Raw genomic sequence first — 10,787 nt, 5'->3', positions numbered from 1 at the left:
GGTTCCCACGGCGGCTGCTGGGCTGGCGGCAGGCGGGCAGAGTGAAGTACCCTGCTAGTGGGGGGCCCTCACCAAGGGGCCATGGGCAACGAGAAGCAAGCGGGTGGCTGCCTGTACTCAATGCCCAGGTGACCCCAGCCCCGGGGCCCAGCCCCAGCCACCCTGGCTTCATGCCAGAGTCGGCCCTGGCAGCCAGTCGGCCAGCTTTGGGCTTACAGCCTGGGCTGGGACTGCTGCTGGGGCACAAGTGAGGTGCTGGTCAGGCCCTTGGGCCCCAGGGCAAGCAGGCTGTGGGGAGCCAAGTCCTCCATGGCGGTCCCAGCAGGGAAGGCGAGCAGGACAGGGGCTCTGCGGCCCAGGGCTCAGAAAGGCCGGGTGAGGCGGGCCGTTCGCATCTCCAGCCTGGTGGCCCAGGAGGTAGGTAATCCCCAACAGCATCCTCTCCTTTCCCTGGACTGGGACACTGGGGCAGTTGGGGTATGACCCAGAAGGCTGTGGCCTCAACTGGGGAGAGGGCTTCTGTGAAGCAGGATAGATTGGAAACCTTGGTTCTAACTGTCACCCACCACTGAGCTCCTCCTGGCTCTCCTCCTGGCTCACTGGCTAGGTTCCCAGGGTTTTCCTTGCCTGGGCAGCCCCTCTGTGGTTCATGTGGCCTACAGTTTTCTAGCTCAGAATGTAAAAGGAGAGAGATGTCAGGGACAGATAGGTGTCTAGAGAGGATGGCAGGCAGATGGAGTAAGCTGAGGAATCAGCAGGCAGCAGCCAGGCCTGGTACAGAGGCACTGGGATTCCCCCACTCTGGGGATTATATATTGGGCAAGGGAGGCTTGACTTGCTCCCAGGGGTCCTAGAGGCTGGAATCTCAGGAGTGGGGGTCAGAGGCCACTGGATGGGCAGTGAAGGCAGACTGAACTGAAGCACTGACTCACCTCTTCAGGGCAGCCAGGGCCATTTTCCCCCAGGATGGAGACTGCCTCCTGGGAGCCATCTTTCTGCCCCTACTGACTCTTCTGTTTTAGAGCCTGGAGGTAGCTCTGGAGAGTTGAGAATCCCACCCCTGGCACCACCACCTCTGCCCTGACTTCCTGTCTGGGCTCCTATGCTCCTCCCAGATGGGGAACAGGCCTAGGTGGCACCTTCCCTTCCTTAGGTGAAGACCCAAGGTTGAAGCAGTATTCTATAGGATAGCAGGTCATGGAGATTACAGACCTAACCTGAGGCCATATGGTGAACTAGTGGTTTCAGAGCTGGGACTGGCCCTTGGGCAGATGGAGTTAGCAGGTCCAGGCCTTGTATCCCAGACTTACCATACATACATATGCATGTATGCACTGGGGCTGTAGGCAGGCCTGGGGATGGGGTCACTGCTGTCTGGGAGAGATCCAGCATAGCCCTGAAGCCTGAGCCCCCAGGCACAGAGAGGAGCCCTGTTGAGGTATGGTTATCTCTTTCTGTCCCTTGACTGAAGTACTGACCTTTTACCTTTCATGACACCTGAACAGCACATTACCCTTTGTTTAATGAACAGGCTTTTAGGCTGAATTCAGGGCAGAAAAAGAGCTTGTCCACAGGTTCCTCTCCTGACCAAAGGTCCTGCTCCTTGCCTACCCTATTTGGGGCCTCTGGAGTCCACCCTAGGGTGGCCAAACCCCTCCCTATGATCTTTCTTTCACCCTACTTTCCCTAAAGACATTTTCCAAAGAGCTTCACCTGTGCAGGTGGGCCTAGGGCATTCCCACTTGAACTTGGAGTCTTGGGACTCCATTAAACTCAGAGGCTGAAGGCGGTGGGACCTTATGACTCACTGCTTCTTTGATAGGACTAACAATTTAGGGTTGGGCAAGGCCTAGAGTCTGGCTGTAGGGAGGGCAGGGTCTAGAGTTAGAGGCATTGGGAAGGGGACTCTGGGGCTGAGTTAGATGCTGCAAGAGGATTCTAAGGGATGAGGTGGGCAGAGGGGCTTCTGACATATGGGAAATCTAGTTCTCCCTAGTGTGTGCCTTGCGAGGAAGGGTGCTGCCTCTGCCTGACTGTTGAGGAGGCAGGATGTGCTTCCTTCTTGTCTGCAAGTGGGAGTCTGCGCAGGCTGAGTGCACACTTCTGAGCACTTTGTAAACTTTGGCCATCAGGTCCTCTGGGCTGGGCTCTGTCCCCTGTGTCCCTCGGCAAGAGTGTGGGAAGCTCTGGGTCAGGAAGGGGTAGAGAGGGGGCTGTAAGAGTAGGGGCAGTCTTGGTTTCTCCCCTCAGGGAGGCCAAGGGGCCTGAGAATGGGTGGCTGGTTGGCATCTTTGGGAAGTGGAATGAAGTGGGCTGCCAGGGAACTGCAATGGCCATTTTATGTATTGGGACTATGGATCCTGGGCTCATTGCCCAACTGGGAGCTGTAGTCCTTGGAACATTTCTCTGGACCGAGACTCTGTGTGTGTGTGTGTGTGTGTGTGTGTGTGTGTGTGTGTGTGTGTGTGTGTGATGGTTTTGGGGCTGTGGGGCAAGATTTGGACATGGTTGTGAGTTGCATGGTCTGAGGGGTCTGGTCTGCCTTGCTGGTGGGGAGCAGTATTGGGCCTTCCTGAATGATGCCCTAAGTTCAAGTATTTTGGGAACTGTTAGAACCATGTGGAGCAAGCCAGGATGCCACCCTACTGTGTGGCATTTTGAAAATTGTAGTGTCCAGGGCTGAGGGTGGTCAGTCACTATGGCCACTTGGCTGAGGGGGTGAGCATTCTGATGGGAACATGCTCTACTCTGCCACAGTAAGTCCCCTTCCCAATCCCTCTTCTGCCCTGAAGTCTGATGACCTTTCCTCATCCTTTCCTGCACCTTCTCTCCCTGCCTAGGTCCTGTCTCTTGGTGCCGATGTGCTGCCAGAGTACAAACTGCAGGCACCACGCATCCACCGCTGGACCATTCTGCACTACAGCCCCTTCAAAGCTGTGTGGGACTGGCTCATCCTGCTGCTTGTCATCTACACGGCTGTCTTCACACCCTACTCAGCTGCCTTCCTACTGAAGGAGACTGAGGACGGGTCTCATACTGCTGACTGTGGCTATGCTTGTCAGCCCCTGGCCGTGGTGGACCTCATCGTGGACATCATGTTCATCGTGGACATCCTCATCAACTTCCGCACCACCTATGTCAATGCCAATGAAGAGGTGGTCAGCCACCCTGGTCGCATTGCTGTCCACTACTTCAAGGGCTGGTTCCTCATCGACATGGTGGCTGCCATCCCCTTTGACTTGCTCATCTTTGGCTCCGGCTCTGAGGAGGTGGGCTTGGCAGGAGGCAGCCAGGAGAGAAGAGCCAGGAGGGAGTAGGGGAAGGGGCCAAAGGGGGATATTGTATGTGTGGAAGGTGGGTGCCCCACAAATCCATGTTTGCATACTCACAGGGCAATAGGGGGCTGGAGTGAGCTCCTTTTTGCTGGATTTGTCCACCCAAGGTGTGTGTGTGTGTGTGTGTGTGTGTGTGTGTGTGTGTGTGTGGAATCATTTTCTAACTTACACAAAAATGCCCTAAAAGCTAGTGGGAGTTCTGGCCCAGCACTTTGGGGTGACTGTTGGTTCTTTTGGAGCCCGTTTCTTTGTGCTCACTGTGCGGACCTGGACCACTTTGTCTTTTTTGGTCTTTTTGAGACAGGGTCTCCCTGTAGCCCCAGCTGTCCTGGAACTCATTACGTAGACCAGGCTGGCCTTGCACTCACAGAGAGTGCTGGGCTTAAAGGTGTGCGCCACCACACCTGGCAAGGACCACTTTGTCTTAAAGCTGACACAGATTATTAATGAGCCGACTGTGCTGGAGCAGGTGGGAAGTGCCTCACTTTGCACAAGGTGGCTTCCATTATTAGGGAACGCTTCATCCCCTGTACTAGGGCTACAGTATGCCCTATAGTATACTCTTAGGCCCTGACACCGAACATGCCCCCTCCCCCAGCTGATCGGGCTGCTGAAGACCGCGCGGCTGCTGCGGCTGGTGCGCGTGGCAAGGAAGCTGGACCGCTACTCGGAGTACGGCGCCGCCGTCCTCTTCCTGCTCATGTGCACCTTCGCGCTCATCGCGCACTGGCTGGCCTGCATCTGGTACGCCATCGGCAACATGGAGCAGCCGCACACCGACTCGCGCATCGGCTGGCTGCACAACCTGGGCGACCAGATCGGCAAGCCCTACAACAGCAGCGGCCTGGGCGGCCCCTCCATCAAGGACAAGTACGTGACCGCGCTCTACTTCACCTTCAGCAGCCTCACCAGCGTGGGCTTCGGCAACGTCTCCCCCAACACCAACTCGGAGAAGATCTTCTCCATCTGCGTCATGCTCATTGGCTGTGAGTGCGTCCTGCGGGCGGGGCCGTGGCGGGAAGAGGTGGGAGGGAAGGTCCCAGGGCGGGAATAGGCGCTCCCGCCCCGCCCCGCCCCCACCCCTCTTCCCTCTCTAAGACTCTCGGGCCCGCCCACCATCATGGGACACCAGGGCAGGACATGTATGTTTGAGCATGTGTATGTCCACTCTCAGACTGAGACGTGACCGGACCGCGAGTGTCGTTGACCTGGGTCCCGTGGGCGGGCGGGGTTCCTGCGGATGCTGACGGCCCCACTCACCCACGCCCCCAGCCCTCATGTATGCCAGCATCTTCGGCAACGTGTCTGCCATCATCCAGCGGCTGTACTCGGGCACCGCCCGCTACCACACACAGATGCTCCGGGTTCGGGAGTTCATCCGCTTCCACCAGATCCCCAACCCACTGCGCCAGCGCCTCGAGGAGTACTTCCAGCACGCCTGGTCCTACACCAATGGCATCGACATGAATGCGGTGAGGCACCCCAGGGTATGGGAGCACCCTTGTGGTGCAGTGTGCATGCTTCAGATGGGCGCTGTTAGTGCTAAGAAGCGGATTAAACTCCTTCACCTGGAGTGTTCCCATTGGGAGAGCCAAGCCCTTCACATAGGCAAGAGCTCCATCCCAGCACAGCCAGAGACTAGGAAATGATTGTTGCTCTTTTGGATGAGAACGCGGTCAGAGTGGGAGTCCAGGGTCTCTAGGGACCCTCCTTCAGAGCATCCTGGATTTCTGGAGTTGGGAGGAGCAGGTTGCCTGAAGACAGTGTCCTGAGCCATCCCCCTGCCTCCAGGTGCTGAAGGGCTTCCCTGAGTGCCTGCAGGCGGACATCTGCCTACATCTGAACCGCTCACTGCTGCAGCACTGCAAACCCTTCCGAGGGGCCACTAAGGGCTGCCTGAGGGCCCTGGCCATGAAGTTCAAGACCACACATGCACCACCAGGGGACACACTGGTGCATGCTGGGGACCTGCTCACCGCCCTCTACTTCATCTCCCGGGGCTCCATCGAGATCCTGCGGGGTGACGTCGTGGTGGCCATCTTGGGTATGGGGTGGGGACAATGGACAGGAAATGCCCAGTGAAGGCTAGGGAGTCATTAAGACTGTGGGGCTGCTGGCAGGATTCTTGGGCTCCTTTAACTCACCTGTGGGCAGGCGCTCTGAGGGGGGCAGCAGAGAGGAACCCCACTGGACATGAGGCTGCTGGAACTGGGAGTCTTGCCAGCTTTGTAGAACTTCAGGGAACTTGAGGATTTGCCCACCGGCAGACACTTGCTCTTTCCTTAAAGTTGGATATTATCTGGTATGGAGGGAGAGAGATACCAACCTGGAGACTGTGCATCCAGTCTCATTAAGAAAACATGGTTCCCTAAAGACTTACAGTGCATAGCGATGCCCAAAGGGAGTCATTTCTCTTCCCCTCTTACTCCTTCCTTCCTTTCCCACCTGTGGCCTCTGTGTGCCACACATGCGCGTGCGCCTGTTCTTGGACTCTGGGGACTTCTTGCTTTTCTTGTTCTTCCCTCGGTCCCACATGCCTTGGGGCAGATGCATCTAACTCTTGACCATGGCCCACAGTAGAACATTTTAGATTTTTATTTCTCAGCTCAGCACAAACATATACACTATTCTACAACCCTACCTTCCCAGATAAATCAAGCTTCAATACACAGTGTGTGCATTTTGGTCTTTTCTGCCCTGTGCTGTGTTAAGCTATGCGATCCCATTTCCTTTCAGTAAAAAGACACCGGCCTTGATTAGCTGCCATGTTTTCATCTATAGTTTGAAGAACATTGCTTATAGGGTGCAGCAATTGGCAAGGAGGGTATTTGGGGGGCAGAAATATAGTTACCTCAAAGAAGTTGGAGTTACAGGCAGAGCTGGGGGGCAGAGCTGGGTCCTAGTTGCTGAGAGACCCGAATTCCTGGCCCCTTCTGCTGTCACATCCCACTACTGGTGCTGCCATGCCTGCTGGAAGTTGAGGGAGCATGGGCTGGCTCATGCTTCCCTGACTGTGATGGCAGATGCCCCTTGCCCAGGTTGGAAATGACCCAAAGGAGGGTGACTGCTGCCATCCATGCTGGCACCACAGGCTGAGGTTGCTGTCTTCCCTGTGGCCTCCAGGGAAGAATGACATCTTTGGAGAGCCTCTGAATCTGTATGCACGACCTGGCAAGTCCAACGGGGATGTGAGGGCTCTTACCTACTGTGACCTGCACAAGATCCATCGTGATGATCTGCTGGAGGTGCTGGATATGTACCCGGAGTTCTCAGACCATTTTTGGTCCAGCCTGGAGATCACGTTTAACCTCCGAGATGTGAGTGGGCCATCCTGAACTGACCCAGTCCCAGGAGAGCTGGCCCCTGCTGGGAGGCTGCTCCTTCGGTGTGTAACTTTGAATGTGCTCCTTCGGTGCCTCTGTTTCCCTGTCTGTCAAGTGGCATCACAGTCAGAACCAGGCTCTGAAAGTCCAATCTCAGCTTGTTCAGGGGCAGCAATATAGGTGGGAAGGGTACTTCTCCAGAGCCCCGAAGGTCCAGCCCTACCTTTCTACATTAATGAGGATGTGTGGGCCAGGCCCTGACATTCCAGGCATGCCAGATGCGAGGCACTGAAGGGCCCTGACTCTGCTCTTGGTTCCAGACCAACATGATCCCGGGCTCTCCCGGCAGCGCGGAGCTGGAGAGCGGCTTTAACCGGCAACGCAAGCGCAAGCTGTCCTTCCGCAGGCGCACAGACAAGGGTGAGGTGGCCAAGGCGATGGCAGGAGGAGAGCGGAGGGCAGGGTCCGGATGAGGTGGAGAGGTGTGAGGGCCGAGTCTGGTCAGGCCCCAGAGCAGAGGGTGGGGGGCGGGGTCATCGTGAGGCCGAGGGCGGAGTCAGGTCCTGCAGGCTCCACCCCTGCCCAGGTGACTGAGGCGTGTGCATCCTCCTGTGCGCCCCCTTCTCCTGCCTCTCTTCCGCGGTTCAAATGTCGCCATCTTTCCTTGCGGTTTGGGCAAGGGCTGGATATTGGCGGGCAGGCTTTGACTCCTTAAAGGGGGGTAAGAACAAAGGAGAGCGAGGGGCAGGTTACAGGGAGTCCCAGAGAGCCGGATCAGCCCTGCCACCTGGGGCGTGGTCAGCCAGAGCGTGGCTAGGGAGTTCCCAGGCGAGAGGAGTGGGAGAACAATGAGACGGCTGGAGACATCCCTGCCACAGTCCTTTCCAGGTTTGCTCATCCCCCTTGTCCCTTCCCTGGTCTGCCTTCTCTGAGACCCGTCCTCTGTTTCCCACAGACACTGAGCAGCTAGGGGAAGTGTCCGCCTTGGGTCAAGGCCCTGGCCGGGCCGTGGCAGGGCTGAGTAATCGAGGCCGGCCAGGAGGACCATGGGGGGAGAGCCAGTCCAGTGGCCCCTCTAGCCCGGAGAGCAGTGAGGATGAGGGTCCAGACCGCAGCTCCAGCCCCCTCCGCCTAGTGCCCTTCTCCAGCCCCAGACCCCCCGGAGAGCCGCCAGGTGGGGAACCCTTGACAGAGGATGGGGAGAAGAGCAGCGACACCTGTAACCCCTTGTCAGGTAGGGATGGGACCTCTGGGGCTGTCACTGGGGGTGGCGGAGGCTTTTCTTCCCCACCTCACTCCTCCTCTCCTGCTCCAGGTGCCTTCTCCGGGGTGTCCAATATATTCAGCTTTTGGGGGGACAGTAGGGGCCGTCAGTATCAGGAACTGCCTCGTTGTCCTGCTCCGGCCCCTGCCCCCAGCCTCCTCAACATCCCCTTATCCAGCCCCGGCCCACGGGCCCGGGGCGATGTGGAGAGCAGGCTGGATGCCCTCCAGCGGCAGCTGAACAGGTGAGGAGGGGTGGCCCAGGGATGTGGGCACTGGGTGGACTGACCTATGGGAAGACTTGAGTCTTCTCTGGGTTTCTGGTAGTGTTTCAGGAGGAAAGGGAGAGCTCGGCTCTGTCTGGGCCTGTCTGTGCCAGGCAGCTGACCACGCTCCTTTCAGCCTAGGGTTGACCAGCTGCCCCCTCTCTCTGACAAAGGGTGGTCACTGGTGTCTCCACTTCCTTCAGTGCTTTCCTCCCTGTGTTCTTCCTTCTTGTCCCAGGCTGGAAACCCGGCTGAGTGCAGACATGGCCACTGTCCTACAGCTGCTACAGAGGCAAATGACACTGGTCCCTCCCGCCTACAGTGCTGTGACCACTCCTGGGCCTGGCCCCACTTCCACCTCTCCTTTGCTGCCTGTCAGCCCCATCCCCACCCTCACCCTGGACTCTCTTTCTCAGGTGAGTCCTGGAGCCCCCCCCCCTTTTCTGCCCTGGCTCCACTTCAAGTCTGCTTTTCCCACCTTTCAGCTGGGCCTGGGGCACCACTCTCACCCACCTGCCCTTGCCCTTTCCCACCTGTTCATGTCCTTCTCCCATGTTCAGGAGCGAAACAGGAGAGGCCTAAGACCAGGGAACAAGCAGGCAGAGTGATCCGAAGGGCCAGGTGTAGAAGGTGTCTGAGCCTGGGACTTGGGTCTGAGTGCTGAATGCCAGTGTGTGTCAGGACAAGGTCCTGGTTCCTGTTGTGGTGGCATTCCCCCTAACCTTACTGTCTGCCCATCTTGGCTCTCACTCTGGCAATATTACAGCACCATCTTGAAGACTGCTGCCTTTTGTGGGGTGCTGAGGCGAAGTCTCTGAGGTGGGACTTCTTGAACTTGCCTCTCCCCTCCTGCTGGAGGTGGGCCTCAACTGCTCTTTGTCTTCTGTCGAGTTGCTTCCTGAAGGACAGCAGTGACTGAGCTTTCTGTGCCAGTTCCGGAGTGTGGTGGAGTGGGCTCCCGTGGCTCCCAGAGGCGGCCTAGGATCTGCCCCTCCTTCCCCTGGCACCGCTCCCCCTCCCATATGCTGCCTGCTCCTGTTTGCAGACACCAGGGCCCACGTCAGCAAATGTGCCAGTCTCCCTCACAGCCTCCCCCGCAGGGATCTCACCAGCAGATGCGTCAGCTCCCACAAACCCCTCCTGTCTGCCCTGGCGCTCTCTCTGGTCTCAGACGCCTGGCTGTTGGCCCACCGCTGTTTCTAGGGCCTCAGAGTTCTTTTGTGAATTATAGGAAGGCACCTTGTTTCTCCTTCTGTCTCAGCTTCTGTCCCAAAGCACAGACTCCATATTCCAGCTGGGGTTGGGATCCAGCCGCTAGTCATTCCCAGAGTGAAGGAAGAGGTTGGAACTTGGAAACTTTCCTGGTTCTGGGGCAAGGTCCCGTCAGGGGCAGCTCTGCAGTTGCTGTCAGCTCCTGTCCCAGGGTGCATCCTTCCAGCTGCCGAGGCTTCTCTTTGCTCCAAGTCCCTGCTTTGCCCACCTGACCCTCCCTGATTTCCAGCCCTCTTGTTCTCTATTGCCAGGGTTCTCCTGAGCCTCTCTGTCCCTTTCCCCTTCCCTACAGTCTCCCTGCCTGCTCATGCTCCCTGTTCTTTGCAGGTTTCCCAGTTCATGGCGTTCGAGGAACTTCCTGTGGGAGTCTCAGAGCTCCCCCAAGATGGCCCCACTCGTCGCCTCTCCCTGCCCGGCCAGCTGGGGGCCCTCACCTCCCAGCCCCTGCACAGACATGGCTCAGACCCAGGCAGTTAGTGATGCTGCCCAGTGTGGACACATGGCTCACCCAGAGTTCAGGGCACTACCTGACCGCTCCCCTCAGAGGCCCTGGCTTGGAGGGGAGAACAGTGCAGGAGCAGCTTCTTCCCTGCCCTTGGGACCCTTGTCTCCTCCTCCTGCAATCCCCTGGGCCCCACTGGGAGGGGCAGGGGCAGGGCTGGGCAGTGGACAGGGGGTCTGTGGTCCCCCCATTGCCCTGGGGGCATTAGCTGGTCTAACTGCCCGGAGGCACCCGGCCCTGGGCCTTAGGCACCTCAAGGACTTTTCTGCTATTTACTGCTCTTATCGTTAAGGATAATAATTAAGGATCATATGAATAATTAATGAAGATGCTGATGACTATGAATAATAAATAATTATCCTGAGGAGACTCCACAGTGCTGGTTGGCTGCAGCTGTTACTTGCTGTATCTCATGTTTATGCTCAGAATGCACCTGAGTGGGAGTGCAGAAGAGTCTGTGCAGGGATCCTGGTCTGTCTGTATCCAGGGCCTGCAGGGCTGCCCAGACATCTGACTGTGTGTGTGTGTGTGTGTGTGTGTGTGTGGTGTGTGTGTGCCTGCGCGCCTGTGCACAAGGTGGAAGGCACTCCCTGGGCCTGGACTTCTTAAAGGCTTCCCATGAGACCCTGGATTTGGGGCAACAAAGCTATGTGCCTCCCCTAGCTATGTGTGGCCGACAGGACAGCAGCTGAGGATGGAAAGCAAAGATTCACATGAAGCTTTCTGCCCTTCATATGCTGACCTTCCTGTGAGTCTGGCTGGGGACTGATAGCCCCTGGAGGAGTGGGAGGAAGATCCTCTGCTTTGCCTCAGGCTTTGTGTTAGG

At 57.5% G+C, this 10,787-nt stretch overlaps 1 protein-coding gene across 4 annotated transcripts in view; it reads left to right on the top strand.

The window, feature by feature from the left end:
- Kcnh2 (potassium voltage-gated channel subfamily H member 2) overlaps positions 1 to 10,350 on the top strand; it is a 34,564-nt gene extending 24,214 nt beyond the window's left edge. For 2 of the 4 annotated variants that reach the window (XM_017801712.1, XM_008847210.3), the window contains exons 5-14: positions 2,841 to 3,269; positions 3,934 to 4,321; positions 4,608 to 4,807; positions 5,127 to 5,379; positions 6,459 to 6,652; positions 6,979 to 7,078; positions 7,614 to 7,892; positions 7,974 to 8,166; positions 8,426 to 8,603; positions 9,787 to 10,335. In XM_017801712.1, coding sequence (XP_017657201.1) covers positions 2,841 to 3,269; positions 3,934 to 4,321; positions 4,608 to 4,807; positions 5,127 to 5,379; positions 6,459 to 6,652; positions 6,979 to 7,078; positions 7,614 to 7,892; positions 7,974 to 8,166; positions 8,426 to 8,603; positions 9,787 to 9,936 — 2,364 coding nt within the window. In that variant the 3' untranslated portion in view covers positions 9,937 to 10,335. Of the gene's footprint in view, positions 418 to 2,840; positions 3,270 to 3,933; positions 4,322 to 4,607; positions 4,808 to 5,126; positions 5,380 to 6,458; positions 6,653 to 6,978; positions 7,079 to 7,613; positions 7,893 to 7,973; positions 8,167 to 8,425; positions 8,604 to 9,786 lie in introns of all 4 variants that reach the window. The other 2 variants (XM_008847211.1, XM_008847209.1) reach the window with 2 other exon arrangements.
- Positions 10,351 to 10,787: the final 437 nt, after the last annotated feature.

This window comes from Nannospalax galili, unplaced genomic scaffold, assembly GCF_000622305.1.
Source record: "Nannospalax galili isolate Female #2095 unplaced genomic scaffold, S.galili_v1.0 scaffold302, whole genome shotgun sequence".
In the NCBI taxonomy this organism is placed as follows: Eukaryota; Metazoa; Chordata; class Mammalia; order Rodentia; family Spalacidae; genus Nannospalax; species Nannospalax galili.
This window is presented reverse-complemented; position numbering and strand designations above follow the sequence as displayed.